At 34.8% G+C, this 20,609-nt stretch overlaps 1 protein-coding gene across 1 annotated transcript; it reads left to right on the top strand.

Annotated features, from left to right (window-relative positions):
- The first annotated feature begins 1,065 nt into the window (after nucleotides 1–1,065).
- Nucleotides 1,066–20,035, top strand: LOC110107984. The gene is made up of 4 exons (XM_028699654.1): nucleotides 1,066–1,259; nucleotides 15,765–16,862; nucleotides 17,847–17,976; nucleotides 19,757–20,035. The coding sequence occupies exons 2-4, from the start codon at nucleotides 15,766–15,768 to the stop codon at nucleotides 20,033–20,035; spliced, it is 1,506 nt and encodes a 501-aa protein (XP_028555487.1). The 5' UTR covers nucleotides 1,066–1,259; nucleotide 15,765.
- Nucleotides 20,036–20,609: the final 574 nt, after the last annotated feature.

Here is a 20,609-nt window from a genome sequence, read left to right as displayed (position 1 = left end):
ATGTTCCGGTTTTTAGTAGTCTGGATGAATGTATAGTTGAACTTCAGAAGTTGCAAGGAAAGAATGCTTTGCTGGTTAATATGTTCTGTACAGTGGTTTGGTTGGTTTGGAAGAGCAGATGTAAATTGGTACATGGTGACAAAGAAGATTCTGAGACATATATAGCTGCTAATGCAATTTCATATGCTTTAAGGAGTAATTTCATTAATTTCAGCCGGATAACTGGAATGCTAACCAGCAATTGCTGTCTATACATTGGCATCCCCCTCCCCCCGGATGGATAAAAATTAATGTTAATGCTGCTATAAAAAAGAACAATGTAGCTGGTATTGGTGGTGTGGCTAGAGACGACACTGGGAGATTTCTGTTAGGATTCGGTTATCAGCTTTTGCATTGGGATTCGGCTCATTTGGAAATGCTTGCGGTGTTGTACCTGAAGAATGTGATCAAAGAATGGATGTTTGAAGCACAAGGGGTTATCATAGAAGGAGACAACATCAATATCATTAAAGTTCTTCAGAGGTCTGTTAAGAAATGGGAGGTTAGCAGAGTTATTGAAGATGAGTTAGCTTTTTTACTGAATTTTAAGCAAGTTTGTTTTTCTTACTCTGGTAGAAATGGTAATAAGTTAGTGGATATTTGCGCTAATGTGGCGTTAAATGGGTCCTTTTTTGGGATAGTCTTCATTTTGATTTTATTCCTCCTTCTTTCTTGTATTGTTTGAAGGAGGATAGTAGCATCCTTGGTGTGACGTGAGGTTGTATTGTTGTTTTTTTTCTAATGCAATTTGATGTATTTTCTTCAAAAAAAAAAAAAATGTTAACTATAAATTACTAGTTAATTATTATATTTACTATTAATTATATATTTAATAATATAAATTTTAAGTTATACTAATTAAGATAATTATATTAATATTTAATTACTAATTATGCAATTAATTTAAATTAGATAATTAATTTATGCACTAATTATACACTTAATTATTTAATTAATTTACTTAATTATTAATAATTTAAATTATTTTAATTAAGTTAATCAATAATACCTTGAGGCGTTAAGGGTTTTGCATTTCATCTTCTCTTTTTCGTTGCTGGTCGGCTTCGTTGCTTTGCAGAGGTGTAGAGATTGCACGCGGGGCTTCTTCGTCTTCTTCGTGCCTGTTAGACTTCGCTCCTTCGACGGCTTTCCCTTGCTGTTGGATCGGAAGTTACAACATTTTGATCGGAAGCAAGAACGGGAGCTCGCTGGCTGTGAAGGTAACTTTCTCCCTTTCGCGTGCTTTCTTCGGCTAAATCCGTTAATCCACCGAACCCTCTAAATCCGGGATTTAAGCCGTAAATCCCTAAGTTCGGGATTTATGAAATCCTGGGATTTAACGCGCGCACAAAGATCGTTTGGCTGGATTTAGCCTAATTCCGACTTAAATCCACGATAAATCCGATACCAAACAGCCCCTTAGCTTTCCTCTTTTCTATTTCTTTCTGCGTCGCTGTTCGACTTTGCCTGCTTCGCGTTAGATAGGGTTTCGCCTCCTTCGACAACCTTCCTTCCAGTTCGCCGTTCTTCCTGTTGGATCCGAGGTAGCGACGGGAGCTCGCTCGCTGTAAAGGTAGCTATCTTTCTCCTTTTTTGCCCGCTTCTTCAGCGAAATCCCGTAAAACCAACGAACTCCAGGATTTAGTAAATCTGGGATTTACAGCAAAAAGAGGGAAACAGAGGATTTATCCCGCCGTGAGATCTACAGGCTGCTTAAATCTTGTTTGGCATGATTTAGCATAAATCCTTCTCAAATCCTGCATAAATCCTGTTGCCAAACTGCCCCGTAAAGTTTGATCAAAACACTACGCTTTATCTTATCATTAAATGAGTGTTTATTTGATCAAAATTACAACAGTAAGCTTTCTTGCAAATTTGAAAAAAGGCATATTTACTTATTCTTTTACCATATAGTTTTCATCTCTGAACTATCTTAGAAGAGTTTTATAATAGAAGGGATTGTTCTTTTATTAAGTATAATCATTATAATACAAGCAGAGGAAGCTGCTGGATGAAGCTACGGAAAAGCTACAAGTATAGAAAACTTTGGGTATTCCTTTTTTATATTTATCTAATTAAACATTTGATGTGCAAAATGTTGGTAGTTTGTTCAGTTTTAAGCCAAAATTTTTATCATGTTGGGTTCCTTTTTCCTTCTGCGATAAAGCTCTAAAATGTATTATGTTATTATTTTACTAACCCAGGAAAAGGTCTCAACCCTGTTTTTTCTTCAAAAAAGAGGATTGGAAAAAGTTATTGGTTTTAGTGAAATTCATGGTGTTAGGCTTTAATAGGATTTCCCTTGGTTCTTATCTATTGATTTTAATGTCTCTTTTTATTTTGATGAAGGAACTTATAACTTTAAACTTTCTTGTCAGCTTTATTTATGATCATGTTTTTAAATTTAATTCCTATACAACAACAACATTAAACCTTTATCCTACTACGTGGGGTCTGTTAAATGAATTCTTTTTCTCCATTGTGTCCTATTAAGAGTCAAATTCTCATTTAAATCTAATAAACAAAGATTATTTCTAATATTTTCTAACCAAGTCTTTTTAGGTCTACCATTACATTTTTTAACATAGGCCAACTTTAATACATCTACTATTCTAATTAGGTTATCAGAAGGCCGCTGTTTTACATGACCAAACCATCTAAGGTGACTCTCTCTAATCTTATGTCACTAGAGCTACTCCAATCTTTTCATGGATTTGCTCGTTTTGTATCCTATCTCTAAGAGTAAATCCACTAATCCACGTGAGCATCCTCATCTAAGTAACACTTAACTTAATATAATGCTTCTCTTTTAATGGTTAACATTTTGGTCCATAAAGCATTGCAGTTCTCACCACCATTGTATAAAATTTTCTCTTAAGTTTGATTGGTACTTTCCTATCATACAACAAATCTGAAACATTCCTCCACTTTAACCATCTAACTTGAATTCTACTAATAATATCCTCATCTATTTCACCATTACTTTGAACACTAGACCTAAAATATCTAAAACTAGTACACTTATTAATGACTTTATTGCTCAAAGTCACAAACCTCTCACTAAATCTATTACTACTAAAATTACACTCAATGTATTCAAATTTAGATCTACTCAAATGAAAACCTTTAGACTCTAAGTTTGACATCCATAATTCGAGTTTGCATTCAACTCCCTCTATAGTCTTATCATCAAGAAGAATATCATCAGCAAAAAGCATACACCAATGTACATCCTCTTGCAAATGTCTAGTGAGAACATCCATGACTAAAGTAAAAAGATAAGGGTGTAAGGCTGATCTTTGATGTAATCCAACTGAAATAGAAACATAATGGGTCAAATCACCTTGTGTTTGAACACAAGTAATAGCTCTTGCATGTATATCCCTAATGACTTAAATACAAGTATTATTAACCCCTTTCTTTTCTATAAATCTCCATAGCACTTCTCTTGAAACTTTATCATATGCTTTCTCTAAATCAATAAATAGCATATGTAGATCCTTCTTATTTTCTCTAAACTTCTCCATCAACCTTCTCAATAAATGAATAACTTCCATAGGAGACCTATCCGGTATGAATCCAAATTAATTTTGAGAAACATTAGTATCATGCCGTAACTTATGCTCCATAACTTTCTCCTAAAGTTATAAAGCATGACACATTAACTTAATTCATCTATAATTCGCATAATTATGTGCATCACATTTATTCTTAAAAATAAAAATCAACACACTCATTCTTCACTCAATGACATAATTTTAGTCTTCAAAATAATATTAAAAAGTTTAGTAAGCCAATAAATTCTTTCATCTCCTAAGCAATTTCATACGTTTATTGGATTATCATCAGGTCTACTAGTTTTTTCACAATTCATTTTCTTTAAAGCTTTTCTAACTTCAGTTTTACTAGTATGCTGATAAAAATAAAAATCTCTATTTTCATTCAGAGTGAGAGGTCACTAAAGTCAATCATATTCTCACAATCTCCATTGAAAAGCTTAGCAAAATATCTCATCCACCTTTGTTGATATCTCTTCTAAAAAAACAGTTTTATATCTTCATCCTTAATGCCCTTTACTTAAATCAAATCCTTACTACTCCTATCTCTTTGTTTGGCTAATATATACATATATCTTTGGCATTCTTTAGAATCTAATCTATTATATAAATCATTGAAAGCTAAAATTTTTTGCATCACAAATTGTTTTCTTAGACACCTTATGAGGCTCTTTATGTCTTTCCAAATTTTTTAGAGTTTTTACATCTAAACTAATAATTATAGCTAAGTTTTTTTTTGATATTTTCTTGCACATTTTGATTCCACCACCAACTATTTTTATTATTAATAATTTTTCCTTTTGAAACTCTAAGCACATCCTTTGTAATATTCTTAATATTACTAGTTGCTTTTTCCCGCATAACATTTACTTCCTCATGCACAGACAAATTCTTAAGATCTTGAATCTTACTCTTAAAAATAATTTTGTTTTTGTTTTTTAAATGCTCCATTTAATCTTAGAATAACGTTTTAATATATTTTTCATATTCTACCACTTCATCTTAAGGTCCAAAACTAATAGACGATGTTGAATATATAAATTTTCACTCAGAATAACTTTATAATCTTTATAATCCAAATGATTTATTTTTCCTATAAGAAAATAATCAATCTGAGTTTTACTATATCCATTCTTATAAATGATGTGATGCTCATCTCTTTTTCTAAATAAGGTATTAGCAATTACAAAATCATAAGTTAGAGCAAAATCTAATATAGTCTTACCTCCTTCATTAGTCATTCTAAACTCATTGCCACCATGAATATTTTTAAAATCCTTTACATCTTTAATAATATGCCCATTTAAATCTCATCCAAGTAAAACTCTTTTTTTGAGAGGTATCTTTTGAATTAATTATTTTAAGTCATTCTAAAATTTTAATTTTAAGCACATATTCAAACCTACTTGTGGAGCATAAGCACTTATAACATTAATAATCTTAGCACCAACAATAATTTTCAAAACAAAATTTTGACTTCAATTCTATCAATTTTTATAATATTATCCTTCAAACTCTTATCTAAATAACACCTATGCCATTTATATTACGACTTCTACCAGAATACCAAAGTTTAAATCCTAACCTATCAATCTCCTTAGCATTCTCTCCAATCCATTTATTTTTTTGAATGCATAAAATATTTATCTTCCTATGAATCATAATATCAATTAATTCCATTAATTTGTATGTAAGAGAACCTGCATTCCAAGATCCTATATGAATTTTAGTTTCATGGACTAGTTTTTTTGCCTACATCTGTCCGTGATGTGTGAACCCTTGCCTATTTAACACTGCACCCGGGCGCCGATGCAGCGACTTTTGCACACTTCTCATTGTATTTAGGCCATACAACGCATCTCTCCCAGCATTTATACATATGTATTAAAGGATTCATGTCATGATCATTCGACAAGTTTTACGTTGGCTCTTGACTATCTAATGCAACCCTCAACTTTTCTCATACAGGACTTGTGACCTGAAAATTATAGGGTTATTATTTTAAAATTTAAATATGGTTTCATGAAGTCCTATGTGCAGTTGCTAATGACTTAAGAAAACTTTTGGGAGATGAACTCATGATCTGTGTTGCACAGATTTTATGTAAATGCTTTGTATCTTTATCCTATGCTGATTAGACGAGAAGTGAAGGTATGTACAGGAAATAAAATGAAATTGTAATGGTTTTTTTTTTTGCTTGCTTGAGATTCTTGTTGCTATTCTCCTTACATCAAATATGATTTATTTTTATTGTCTTCGTCTTTCCCTTTAAAAAATATTTATGCTTCTTGGTTGAGATATGAAAATTTATGTTGCCATTGATAGTTGATTTGGTGGATCTTTATTATGTTATTTTGCATAATAGATGTTGGCGTGTATGTTAATTCAATGTTATTTATCATATTTTATTTAATTGATCCATAAATGTTTGAGATTTTTTTTTTTAAATAAGTCCCTAATAGAACTTGACTGGCTTTCATGGGTTGGTCTTTAACAATGAACTTTATTGCCCTCACAAACATGTGGGAGAGAAAACAACAACTTGGCTTGCTGTGCATGATCTGTAATTAGATGCGCAGAAGACTTTTTAAATCGATATTAATTTTTCTTGGATGAGGACTAGTTGTTTGAAAGGAGCTATTGTATCGTTCCTTTAATCTGTTATTTGTATTTTGTATAAATTAGTCTCTTTGTTTTGAGGTTATTTTTGTAAATTTTAATTTACAGAAATACTGAGGTGTGGCTTTAGATACTGCCTCACTCCCATTATGTAAAAAAAAAAAAAATCAATTCATTTTTTTCCTAGTGAATGTGTTCTCCTTTCTTATTCATCTCCTATTCATTATTTTTCTTCTTTTCTAGCTAGCTGGTTTTTAGGATTTGGCTAAGAACCATGTATAATAAGAGATATAGTACTTTTGGTCAAGGTTTTGTTGAGTGCTATTGCTTTCCATGAAGAGGGAGATGATCAGTCCCTATGATGTGAGCTTGTGATGTTGAGGGTGGCTAGGATTTTAGCAGTTGAATCTCAAAGTGCAATCACTGCAGCTAAGAACATTGAAAAAGTTCAGGTTCTGTCGAGTGGTGGGAATAGTTCTTCCCTGAAAGCCATACAACTTCGTGATGAGAAGAGTTTTTGAACAACTATTGGTGCTCTTGCTGTTTACTGTGGAGATCACGTAACAATCCAAGCATAGAGAAAGAGAAAGAACAATGAAGGGACATAGAGAAGAACCCTGGGCAAGGTGAGTCTTCTTGGTGACTTTTATGTGTTTATCCAGAATATATATTTGTAGTTATTCTTTGCAACTGGCATCGAAGCCAAATCAAGGAGGAAGAAGGTCAAATAATGAAGATGATGTTGATAGCCAAGATGGAGATTGAAAATTTCATTGGTCTGAATTATTTCAACCTTTAGAGGCTGAGAACGAAGGGATTTTTTTGTGGACCAAGATTTGGATGAGACACTACTAGAGGATGCAATCCTAAAGGTAGAAGAAAGATTGCTTAGAGTGATCTTGAGCAAAGCTTACATCACAGTTCTACTAAATCTTGGAAACGTGGTACATCTAGATGTGGCGGATGAAAGAATGGCAGTTGCATATGTTGAAGGTTAAAATCCTTGCATCCAATTGTTTATATTTCAAGAGGAAATTCTATGCATTGTAGGAGCTGTTACTTGTATTCAAACACAGGGTGGTTTGACTAAGTATATTCCTATTTCTGTTATATTACTTCAAGGATCGGGCTTAAGCCCATATCTTTTTGCTTTAGTTATGGATGTTCTCACTAGACATTTGCAAGAGGTTGTACCTTGGAGTATGCTTTATTGTTTTTTGCTAATGATATTCTTCTTGTTGATAAGACTAGAGAGGGACCTGAAGGTAAATTTGAATTATGGAGATCAACCTTAAGTCTAAAGGTTTTCATTTGAGTATATCTAAAACCCAATATATGGAGTGTAATTTTAGTAGTAATAAATCTAGTAAGGTGATTGTGACTTTGGAAGATCATGTCATTAATAAGAGTACACTTTTTATATATCTTGTGTCTATTGTTTAGAGTGATGGTGAAATAGATTGGGAATTTGAGATATTATTAGTAGAATTCAAGTTGGATGGTTGAAGTGGACGAAGGCATTGGCCTTTTGTGTGATAAAAAAGCCCCCCTCATACTTACGTTAAAATTTTATAAGATGGTGGTGAGATCTGCAATGATTTATGGTGCAGAATCTTGGCTATTAAAAGAGAAACATAATATTAAGTTAATTGTTGTAGAGATGAGGATGCTCAGGTGGATGAGTGGCTTTACTCTTAGAGATAAGATACAAACGAGCATATACATGAAAATGTTGGAGAAGATAAGATTAGTAAGAGTCGCCTTAGATGGTTTGATCACATAAAATGGCGGCCTTCTGATGACCCGGTTAGGACAGTAGATATATTAGATTTGGCATATGTTAAGATATGTAGAGGTAGACTAATAGGAAACACTTGAAGATTTCAAGTAAATCCTATCAATCTTGAGTAAACATCGAGAAATTTTCACAAATCCAACGAAAAATCAGAGAAAAATAAGAATTTTATTGCAAGAACACAAACTAATGGAAGAAAATTACAATATACAATTGATCCTCTATTCAGGAGGAGGATCTATCTCTCTCATATCTCTAGACGCCGCTAGATCCCAAAAGAACCGAAGAGATCTCAAATTTAGCCCCATTTCAGATGCCCTAACCCTAGGAAAACAAACTATTTAATGCATACAATCCAAAAGGAAATCTCTAAACAGTCCATACATTCAAATTTCCCTCCTAACTCCCTCAAAAAACTTTCCTAAATTGCTCTGCATTGCTTGGGCGTCGAATCGGGCGTACAAGAGGAGGGTTCCGCCTCTGTTAGTGCCTGGGCCGATTCTGTGTGGACCAGCTTGACCGGTCCAATGAACCAGTCTAACGTAGACATAAAAAGAATTGGGCCGGTCTAACATAGACTTAAAAAGACTTGGTTAGAAAATATTAGAAATGAACTTTTTTATTAGATTTAAATGAGAAGCTGACTCTGAACAAGACACAATTGAGAAAAAAGATTCATGTATCTGATCCTATGTAGTGTGAGATAAAGGCTTGATGTTGTTGTTGTTGCAAATGGAGGACTCTAAACCCTTGAATTAGTATGTTGGTGATTTTAATTAAATAGTTCTTGATTTGAGATGCATAGGCATGAAAATAGATGATTAAGATTAAGCAATTATTCCCCTAAGTTCACTACCATGAAGTTATGAATATTTTGTTGTTACTATGTATTATGGAAAATATTTCTTGGCTATGTCAAAGGTAAATGGTGCACTAAATTCAAAAGAAATTCAGAGAAATGTTGAATATAATAAAGATAATATTGCTGAAGGGCTAATTTTGTGAGGAAGTTCAAAAAAATAAGAGCTTAAGTTGACAAACCAATCAGATCGAGGCCAGGCAAGGAGTTTTTTGTCATAAGGCCATTTCAGGATGGGCATTTTCTAAAGTGGAAGAGCAAGAACCAAGAAAGAATTAGTGTTTAGAGGTGATGCTGTGACAATGGAGGAGGGCTATGGTATTTGTCGAGGTTCTATTAATCTCAAATTCAGATCCAAGCAAGGAATGGATCCTAGACACGGCCAATCGATTAAACTTCATGATGGCATAAAAATTGCTTAACAATGTAAGTTGTGCTCTTAAGCTACGAAGAAATTTATTCCTCTTGGAGAAATAGATCGAAATAGATATAAATTTAATGTGATGGTAGAAGCCTAGAGGTGTGCAATGCCTCCATCTTGAAAGGCATTTGTATGAATTGGGTGTATACACTACATGGTAAAACTGTGATTGGGGGTTGCTTTAGCTTTTCCTGTAATTTTGTTGATGTAACAAAGGTATGGCTTCAAAGATTATGACATGAACCTTAAGAAGGCTAGTAAAAGTGTACAAACAAGGTTTCCATGCAATTAAGAAGCCTACAAAATTGGATTTTTGTGAACTTTATGTGTGAGAAAGCTTATGAAATTGTTATTTTACTCTGGATCATAAATATAAAGAAATTTTAGATTACGGGCATTTAGATCATTGTGATCGTATAAGAAGTGAGTAACATGATGGAGCTAAGTATTTTGCTTTTTCTTGATGATTATTTAAGAAAATTTTGGGTATATTTTCTTAAACAGGTATTGATAGGCCGATTCATCCTGAACCGGCCCAGGAGCCGGCCTAGAGGCCAACTCATTATTACAGGAGGCGGAACAAGGGGTTCCGCCCCCTTTGATTGCTGCCATGTGTGGGGCCCGCGTGGAACATTTGAGTAAGGGGGATTGGGTGGCTAGGGAGAGGGAATTTTTGAATGGGAGAGATTTGAATTAGGTTTGAATTAGGAAAATAATTGTATTAAGAAGGGGGATTTTTCTAGGGTTAGTTTTTTCATGCTTTGTTTGTTTTCTCTTGAAGTTTTTTTGGCTTCTTGGGCTTTAGGCATCTTGTCTAGAGATTGGGAGAGAATGATCCTCTCAAATTGAGGATCAATTGTATCTTGCTTGGCATTTATTTTGGTTTTGTTCTCTTCTCTTAATCTATTGTTTTGGGGCTATTTTCGCCCATATTTTGTAATTATCTCTCTGTTTTCACCAATTAGAGATAGGTTTACTTGCAAACTCAAGTATTTCCCTTGGGGTTTCTTGCGAACTCAAGTATTTCCTATCAAAATCCTAGGTTCTCATGTGTGATCATCATGTATTGCATCGTTCTAGTTACATAGGAAAGTGTATCCCGAAATTGTCAAATATCGTGAAAGGTTTTTCTCAATTTCTAGGAGCATTCATTACTATTCAGTAAGGATCAAAATAAATACCAAATTTAGTTACCGTTTAATAGGTTGAATGCATTGTAGCTTAAGAGGATTGCAAAATAGAACCTTTTATACACGTGATGAATCATTCCCATTAACACCATTGAGTTCAGTTTGGAGGAATTTCGGTGAGAGAAAGTAGTGAGAGAAAGTCTAGTGATTCCGGTGATCTTTTCAAATTTTTGCTTTCCCGGTAATTTTGCGGCTGGTTTGTTTGGCCAATTCGCAGCCGTCTCGCCGGAGGAGCGGGAAGACGGCAATGGATGGAAGGCGATCGGCACCTTCTGAGGCCTGGGCGAACATCAGAAGAGGTTTCAATGCTCCGGTGTCGGCTTCTTCGGAAGTTTTCAAGGGAAGTCAGCTTTCTTCTACAGGGTTCAACAGCCTTCCTAAACAGAGACCATTGGTGATCAGGGAAGGTGGTTTGCTGAACAAAGTTGTTAAACCGATTATTTTGGGAAAAGGTAAAGAAGCTTTGAAAGATGATGATTTTCTGAGCCCAAGAAAGACTCTTTCTTCTAATTTTTGCAATGAAGATATTAATATTCTTAATCTTGAAGCTTCCTCGTCAGCGGGGAAGGTAAATTCTAATGTGGGATTTAAATATTTTTCCCTTCCGTCATCTCCAATTATGTGCAATTCTGGGAAGAAATTGATTTCTGAAGGTGATAAGTCTCATGATGACAATGTGAATGTTGAATTTCCTCTTCTGGTCTCGACCAATGTGGAAAAAAAGAAGAATAATGTGGAGGACATCAGCATTCCCTCGGAAGGGAAAACAGACGTTTCCTCGGTTTGGAAGAGAAAACAAAATATCATAGTGGATAATATGGATATTGGGTCATTTCTTTCTAAAGATGGTAATTCGGTTATGTTACATTCTGAGAATGAAATTAATAATGCGTTTAAGATGAAAAATGCATTGGTGGTGAAGGTTTTTGGGGACAATATTTTTTTCTCAACTGTGCGCAATGACTTGAGGAGACAATGGAGTAGATTTGGCAATTTTCATATCACTGGTTTAGGCACTGGTTGGGTGCTCTGTTCTTTTGAAAATCCTGGATCTATGGAAGAAGTTTTATTAGGAGGACCATGGTATGTGAAAGGCCGTGTGGTGGGCTTGGATAAATGGTCCACATCATTTTCCCCATCCTCTTTGAATGGTATTTCAGCACCTATTTGGATGAGATTACCAAATTTACCATTTCATAGTTTGAATGATATTAAAATCTGCAGAATTGCTTTAGTAGTAGGTAAGCCTTACTTACTAGATGGAAATTCTTTTCAATGGGGAAGGCGCGAATTTGCTAGAATTTGTGTACGAATTTCTTTAAATGAAAAACTACCCTTGGGAGTTTGGGTAGAAGGTGCTCTAGAAAAGTCAGTATTCTAGCAAAAAATCCGGGGCGGGGGCTTAGCTCTCCAAGAGGCTCGGATAGACCCACATCCAAGAGTTGCCTTCAAGATTCTTATAGCGGAGTGAGTGATGGAGCGACCAAAAACAAACGAAGAGGGAATTTAGAGAAAGGTCATTCTATTAGCTCGAACGCATTATCTGGTAGATTCTACCAAAAATTTGAATATGAAGGCATTGAAAAATTGTGTTATGAATGTGGAAGGATGGGACATACTGCTTCGGTTTGCAAAGATTCCGTGAACAATAAAGTGAAGATCAACAAGGAAGCTGTTACATCAGAAAGTATTCCGAACAATTTGGTAGAATCAGAGGTGGTAAAGCAAGCTGCAGAAGATTATGGACCATGGCTTCAAGTTAATTACAAAAGAAAGGGGAGAAGAAATGAGGTTGTCTAAAAGCAGAAAAATACCACTAAGAAAGTTTATGTTCCTAAACAATTCATTAAGGAGGCAGAGAAAGCTGTACATGTGGCTGACATGGAAGTTGTCCCTAATATGGTAAATGATTTGTTTAGTAAGGAGGTGCAGGAACATCATGTTGATGATTTGAATAAAGAAGTTTTGGTTGCCAATCCACCTGTGTTACCTCAGGTGGTGTCTCCTAAACCACCACTCATTAATACTAACAGGTTTGCTGTTTTATCAGATCCGGAAGATAGTATTCTGAAGGGATGTGCTATTGACTCAGAGGGTAAAGTTGTGGAAAATGGAGAAATTGTGGAGCTGGACATAATCCTGACTAATCAAAAGCCGCAAGACGTCAATAAAAATGTTTGTATTTCTGAATCCCAGGAGGTGAAAGATATTGATTTGTCTTCGGGCAAAAAAGTGAAACTGTTGAAAGAGTTGAAATCTTTGGGTTCAGGTAACATTGTTAACCATAACAGGAAGATGGAAATGGGCAAAGCCAAAAAAGGTGGGGGTCCTTCCCCCTTGGTTAAATAATGAATTCTCTTGCTTTTTGGAATTGTAGAGGAGCCAAGAAGAGAGAGGATGCTCTTTATCTCAAGGAATATGTTAGAGATAATAATGTTTTTTTTTGTGGGTTTAGTTGAAACTAAAATTAGTTCCATGGAGAAATTACAGATTTTGCATTATTTGGGTGAGAATTGGGAATCGTTTCTGGCTCTTGCTGAGGGACTTTCGGGAGGAATCATAGTTCTTTGGAGGACGGACTTAGCTACGTTTAATGTTTTGGAGGTTTCATCTCAAGTTGTAACAGGAAAACTGGAGGTTTTGAACAAGAATTGCTGGTTGGTCTCCACTATTTATGGAAGCAGGAATTCGGTGGACAGGAAAGCTTTGTGGGAAAAATTGGAGAAGCTAAACGATGATAATATACCGGCTGTCATTGGGGGAGACTTCAATTGCATTTTGTCACAAGAGGAGAAGAGAGGAGGTAAGAAATTTTTTTCTCGCAAGGTGCTAGAGATATGAAGTGGTTTATGAGTAATAATGACTTTCATGAAGTTGGGTTTGTTGGACCAAAATTTACATGGTGCAACAATAAATCAGGTGGAGGTCGCATTCTAGAAAGACTTGACAGATGTCTTTTGAATTATTTGGCTATGAATTCTATCCAATTAGCCTTGGTGAAACACTTATCACATGTAGCATCTGATCATTGTCCTATCATCTTGGAGATTTTCAAACCGATCATTGCTACTCACAAGGACACACGTTTTGAAGATGTTTGGGCGTCTTACCATGGAGCGACTGCTATTGTGGAAAAATCTTGGAAGAAGGTTGGAGGAGGTGATCCAACCTCTTCTTTAGACCTGAAGTTTAAAAGAACATTGAAGGCTCTTTTTTATTGGAGCAAGGCTAAGTTCAAATGCTTGAATTCTCTGAGTGACACTTTGAAAAAAGAAATCTTTGATCTTCAAGTGGAAGAGGATGATGGATTTCTTGATGAATCTAAATTGTTGATTCTCAGATCCAAAATCAACGGGCTGAATTGTACTTTAGCAAGGCTTAATGTTTGGTGGAGGCAAAGAGCCAAAGTGAGGTGGTTGGAGGAGGGAGATGCAAATTCTGCTTTGTTTCACTCCTAAGCTAATGCTAGAAGATGTTCGAATTGGATTAAACAAATAAAAAATACTGATGGTGTTTTGACGGAGCAGCCTGAGGAAATTGAATCTGTTTTCACAAATTTTTTCAATCAGAAATGGCAACACAGAGATTGCCGGCTAGAAGGCTGGCCGAGACCTTTTAATATGCTGGATACTAATGATCAGAGGAAATTGGATTCTAATTTCACTAAAGAAGAGCTTCAGGTGGTAGTTGACATCTTGCGGTCTATTGTAGCTCCTGGAATTGATGGGATTACTTTTTCATTTATTAAAATCTATTGGAAGATCATTCATCAAGATGTATGGAATGCTATTGAAAATTTCTTCAAGACAAGATGTATGAATCAATTTTGGAAGGCAACTCTTATTGTTTTGATTCCCAAATTGCAAAATCCTATGTATCCAGCTAACTTCCGTCCAATAAGTTTATGTATAACTACTTATAAATTGGTAGCTAGAATGTTACTTAATAGATTGGAGTTGGTTATTCACAAAATTATTTCTAGAGATCAAGTGGCTTTTCTAAAAGGAAGATCTATGTCGGATCACGTTCTCTTGGCTCAAGAGGTGATCAACAAAATCCGTCGTTCCAAAGCAAAGAAAGGATTTATAGCAATCAAAGTAGATATGGAGCAGGCTTATGATAGCATGGGTTGGCAAGCTTTGAGGCAAGTTCTTATCCATTTTAATTTTCCTCGCAAGTTTTCTGATTGGATTTTGAATTGTATTTCAAATCCGAATATTTCCATTCTTATCAACGGGAAGAAATCCAATTGGATTGAAGCTAAGAGTGGGTTTAGACAAGGATGTCCCTTATCTCCTTTTCTTTTCATATTATGCTCTCAAATTCTTTCTGATGCATTTTATCATAGTGGGAAGAATGTTGGTATCCAAATTGTCTCCAAAGCTCCTAGAGTTTTTCATTTATTATATGCCGACGACATTCTAGTTTTTTCTGAAGCCAATTTACTTAAGATCAAGAAGGTGAAAGATATTTTGAACAATTATGGCAATTGGACGGGACAAAGGGTAAATCACAACAAATCCATGGTGTTGTATGGTAAGACGGTTAATAGGAAAAGAAGGGTTGAAATTGAAGACATTTTAAAATTCAAATCTGTTAAGGAATTGAACTACCTTGGTATCAAGCTTACTCTTAGAAGGTTGGTGAAATCAGATTTTAATAATGTGTTGGAAGTTGCTTCAAATAGACTAAACATTTGGGGAAAGAAATTTATTTCCTTGGAAGGAAAAATGGTGTTGATCAAATATGCATTCTTATCTCTTCCAATTTTCCTATCAACCCTTTCTTTGGTGCCTTTGGGCATCTTAAAAGGTTTTGATAGAATGTGTAGATCTTTTTTGTGGAGTAAGAAAAATGGCATAGGAGGGCTTCATTATGTTTTTGCAAGAGGCTTTGCCTTCCTTAGCAAAAGGGAGGTAGAGGACTTTTTTGGCTGCTTGTAAAGTTGGTCACCTAAAGGCCAAATTTGCTTTGGAATTCTACACTAAACAAGAATCCTTGCTCAATTGTATTCTCAGAGCCAAATATGGAGAGGATTATGGGAGAAGCAAAAGAAGACTGGGAGTTCTTCAACATGGAGGATTTTGTGTAATGGAGCAAAATATCTTACTAATATAGTTAAATGGAAAATTTGTAATGGAAAGTCTATTGATTGGTTGAATGATACATGACTGTTGGATAAAAATTTTTCTAAATGAACAACATTTGTTAGTAATAATGAGATTGAAAATCAAAATCTTAACTTCTTCATTTCCAATGGTAACTGGATTTTGGATCATCTCAGGATGTTTTCTAATGAAGACCTCATGAAAATTATTATAAACGTTCCTATCTTTCCGGATCAAGGAATAGATCAAATTGAAATAAAGTGGAAACATACGGGGCAGTCCATTGCTGCACTCTCGCAAGAGTCAATTCAGAGGTATGATGAGGATTGCAAATTCTGGAAGTGGATGAAGTTTGTCAAATTAAGACCAAAAGTTGAATTATTTTGGTGGAGGCTTCTTAATGCAGCTATTCCTAGCAATTCTTTCCTTTTTCATAGAAAAATTTCACAGTTTTCAGGATGCCCGAGAGGATGCAATGTAGAGGAAAATTCAGATCATATTACAGCAGGATGCGGTAAATTGAAGAAGGTTCTTTTGTGGCTTTCTAAGTGGGGATATATACTTACTCAACCTGTTAGTTTTGAAGATTGTTTAAAGGAATTACATTTGCTGTATAAAAGAAATCCAGTCCTTGTAAACATTTACTGCAATGTGGTATTTATGACTTGGAAAAGTAGAAATCTGTTAATTCATGAAGGGAGAGAAGAAATAGATTTTTTCATTGCAGCAAACTCTCTTTCTATGGCTGTTGTTGTACCTTCTATCAATATCCATTCGGAAAACTGGGATGTCAACCAGCAAAAGCTGTTTTCTTCTTGGCGTCCTCCTCCTCCCGGATGGGTAAAAATCAATGTGGATGCAGCTATGTGTAGCAATTATTTGGCTGGTACGGCTGGTGTTTGTAGAGATGATAAGGGAAGATTGTTACTAGCTTTTGGTACTCAACATGTTCATTGGGATATTGGTCATTTGGAACTTCAAGCGGTTTATATGTTAAAGAATTTCTTACAAGAGTGGATGGTTGAAGCTCAAGGAGTCATCATAGAAGGAGATAACTTCAATATAATCAAGAGACTTCAACAAGCTTTGAAAAGATTCAAGAATAAAGGTTTTCTGGAATATGACCTATCCTTTGTAAGTGAGTTTAATCAAATTACTTTCAGTTTTACTACTAGGAATGGTAACAAATTAGTGGATTGTTGTGCTAATTATGCTTTGGGGAAAAGTTTTATTTGGCATGATCTTTCTAGTACTGAAATTCCTCCTTCATTCTTGTACATTTTGAAGGATGATTTCAATTTACTAGATGATTTTACTTAGTTTGTAATAACTTTCCTGTTTTTCCTTAGTTTAATGCATGGCTGCATTTTTCCTCAAAAAGATGAATCATTCCCATTAAACTGCAGTTGGCTGCTTACATGTTTCTTGATCAGTGGCCATTTGATTGCTTTTGATGGGAAGAAATGATCATTCACAAATGTTGGTAAGTTTGGCCATTAAGCATGTGAAGTTGATGGTCATTCCTACTTTTTTTTTCTTAGTTATGGTTAACTGATTGTGTTCTGCCTCTCTGATAATTTAAAGTTGGATAGGCAAGTGCGTTGGCATGAAGGGAGAGCTGACGATTAATGAACATACTATTGAAGTAGATAGTCTGTTAGGTCGATTATGTGTTTTGGACCATGCTAAAAGCTGTCTACATAGATTTTGTTCTCTTAGGTTAGCTTAAGTTAATGCGGGCTTTGCTAATTATTGGCATGCTTACATAACTTGATCAGGCAAGTGCAGCTGAGTGTCCAAACACATTTTGTGGTTTCTTCCGAAGTAATTGTATCAAAGCCATTACAATAATTTTCTATGTATTTGGATTTTTGATACTCGGCTCTGCGTCATGGTATTGTTTGGAAATCTAATTTGTTGTACTTTTGATTTCTGAAAGGACAAAAGAATTCTTCTAATCTTATCTGCACGTTATGAAAGCTAATTATCAGAGTGAAGACCATGGTATCATCTATGTTGTATGGAAAACATAAATACCAGCCGTTTTCCTTTAGATTTACAATGATTAATTTTTTCAATTTTCTGTTTAATGTAGTTCCATTCTTTAATTTTTAAATCGCTGATCCTATCCTGTTGTTTTCAATTTTTATTGTCAGCATCTTTTTTTATGTCTTTCGAACTAGAGGTATGGCCTTTTATGGTGGTTGTATTTTTTTATAATTTTTTTACCTTATTTTCTTTTGCTACATTTTGTTCAGGGTTATGCTAATGAAAGTGGAAGGGAAAAAAGATATGGCTACTGAGAAACGAGATAAAAATAATGTGAATCTTAGGAAGCGGAAAGAGGTTTTCGTTTATGGGAACTATAGAAAATACTATGGCTATAGAGTATGTCTCCTGCTCTCTCCCTTTTCTTCTGCTATATTTATTTAGCAGACCCTAAATAGTTGTGATAATGCTAATTTTATGTTTCTATTGATGATGTTTTCTTGCATACTTGTTTATCTTGAGATGGGTATATCCATGCTGCCTAAGTTTCCTAGGGCAGGCTTTGAGAATGGGTCTATTCCCTAGACAAGACCCAATTAAAGTGGCTTTGGGCCTATATGCATTGGTTGAATGTGCTTTAGATCAGTTTGATTAATGCGCTGAACATGACGATGGGTTAAAATTTCACTGACCCAAATCTTGCCCAATGAGAATGTTCAAACCATGTGATTATTCCAAGTCTATTATATAAGCTTAAAAGTCAATAAAAATTTTAATTTTCTTGGATACGATTTTTTTGGATCTTTGTTGTCCCCAAGTGTGCAAGTCCCTCATTTTCTTAATAATGCACGTTACAACTTGATTGTAGTTTTCTTACGTAGCAAATTAACAATGCCTTCAGAAAAAAATTTAAAGTGGGGTTGGTCCTTCATCTGCTGCATGGAAACAAAATGAACATTATGAAATTTGAGCTGGAGACAGTGAGTGTGAATGCTAACCTGAACTTGTCTTGCGTCCATCCATCTTTATTATTTAGGAACTAGTATATTAGCTAAAAAAATCTTTTTATTTTTGTATGATTTATTTAATAGATTAGATGCTAAGGAGAGCGGAAGATGTATGTATAAGTTAGTCAAGCAAAGAGATATGAGAAGTTAAAATTTTGTTCAAGTGAAGTACATTAAAGATGAGGATCAAAGTGATTTTCTTAGAAGCGGATATCTAATATAGGTAGATGAGATATTTTGATAAATTTTAAATAAAGATTGTGAGAATATGTTTAACTTTAGTGATCTTAGCACCCTAAATAAAAATAGAGATTTTTATTCTTATTGTCGAATTAGTAAACTAAAATTGAAGAGGTTTTAAAGAAAATAAAAGGGTGGAAAAATAATATGACCTAATGATATTATAATAAAAGCGTGAAAGTGCTAAGGAGATCAATAAATTTCTTAGCTTACTAAATTTTTTATTATTATTTTGAAGACTATAAATATGCCAGATGAGTGGAGGAGTGTGCTGGTTCTTATTTTTAAGGATTAAAGGTGATGCATGTGAGTGTGTGAATTATAGAGGAATTAAATTAATGTGTGATACATTGAAATTATGAGAGAATAATTTAGCATCTGCTACGATTATAAATGCAATCAAAAATTTGGGGAGGGGCCCAAATTTTTGATCACAAAAACAAACTCTTTCTAGGATGATAGAAAGACATAAAATACTCAAAAACTTGACAAAATATAACTAACAAATCAAAACACAACTTTAATATTATAAAAGGACTTACAAACAAGGACTCTTACAAACTTTGATGCTTACAAACGTTTGACAAATTTATGACTTCAAAACAAACACCTAAAGAAGCTTTAATCCATTAGAAGAAGGATACAGGTGAGGTGGTACTTGTGGAGAGACGAAAGAGGTTAGAAGTCAAGACGAATGGTGGAAAGAACTCGCAAGTCTTTCCTAGAGGAGATGAGAAGGAGAATGGAACAAGCTCGCAAGATTTTCCAATAAAACCTCATAGGTTTACATTTCCAAAAATCATTCATATAACATTCTAAAACAGCCACAAAACATCTACTATTTATAGACAAGATGGGAATACAAACAATCCCAAAACATTAATTTAAGCTTATTTAAATAGGGAATATGAAAAACCAACAATCAACTCCAGGAAACGAAGCACCAAAGCCACGGAAAGCCCCCAAAAGGTCATGGGAAAACAGCCCAGGCTGAACCCGAAGAGGCAGCCGCAAAAGCCAAGGAGGCCCGCATGGAACTGAAGCATCAAGGCACGGGAAAGGCCACCCAGCACGGAAAACTAGCAGCCAACCAGGGAAACCAAGGAGACCAAGCACGGAAAGCCAAAGGGCCATCCACGGGAACCAAGGAGCCATCCACAGGAACCAAAGGGACAATAAATGGGGGGAATGAACCTCAATTTATGAGTTAAAAAGACTATCTACTAGACATTAATGAGCTGATTCTAGTAGAGGACCTAGAAGCTCACCAAATTTATAATTCAAAATGTTTTGACCCCCCCTTTGCCTACATCAATTCTCCTCCGGTTGAAAGAATTCATCTCCTGATGAAGGTTGAGTTTGCTTTGAATCATGTCCTGATGTTTCCGAAGATTGATTTCGGGGCTGTTTGGTTGCCTGCAAAGCAAACGCAATGTAAAGTAAATGCAGTGTAAAGTAAATGCAGTGCATTCCAAATACTTTGAGGTTGTTTGGTTGTCTGTAAAGTAAACGCTGGAGAAATGTTTCCCTTGTTTGGTTAGATATATCCAAAGTAAAGTAATAACAGTGCATTTGTAATATTTTTTGTCATTATTACTAGTGCATTTATAAAAGTAATCACCGATTGTTTAAACTTTGTTTGGGCTAGCTTTCTTCTTGCTTTCTAAAACAGCTTTTTAGTACAAAAATTAACTAAAAAACCTTTAAAAGATATAAGAAACTAACACATCTTATTCAGTTCTAAAATCTGATAAAGTTAAAGGCATAACAATGAAAGGAAATACA

The sequence above is a fragment of the Dendrobium catenatum genome, unplaced genomic scaffold (assembly GCF_001605985.2).
Source record: "Dendrobium catenatum unplaced genomic scaffold, ASM160598v2 fragScaff_scaffold_1351, whole genome shotgun sequence".
NCBI lineage: Eukaryota > Viridiplantae > Streptophyta > Magnoliopsida > Asparagales > Orchidaceae > Dendrobium > Dendrobium catenatum.
This window is presented reverse-complemented; position numbering and strand designations above follow the sequence as displayed.

Excerpts from the sequence above, each read along its gene's own strand:
- LOC110107984 (XM_028699654.1), top strand. The coding sequence starts at position 15,766 with ATGTTTTCTAATGAAGACCTCATGAAAATTATTATAAACGTTCCTATC. Across the intron at positions 16,863-17,846 it reads GAAATTCCTCCTTCATTCTT|GGTTATGCTAATGAAAGTGG; the intron begins GTACATTTTGAA and ends CATTTTGTTCAG. Across the intron at positions 17,977-19,756 it reads GAAAATACTATGGCTATAGA|GAAACGAAGCACCAAAGCCA; the intron begins GTATGTCTCCTG and ends AATCAACTCCAG.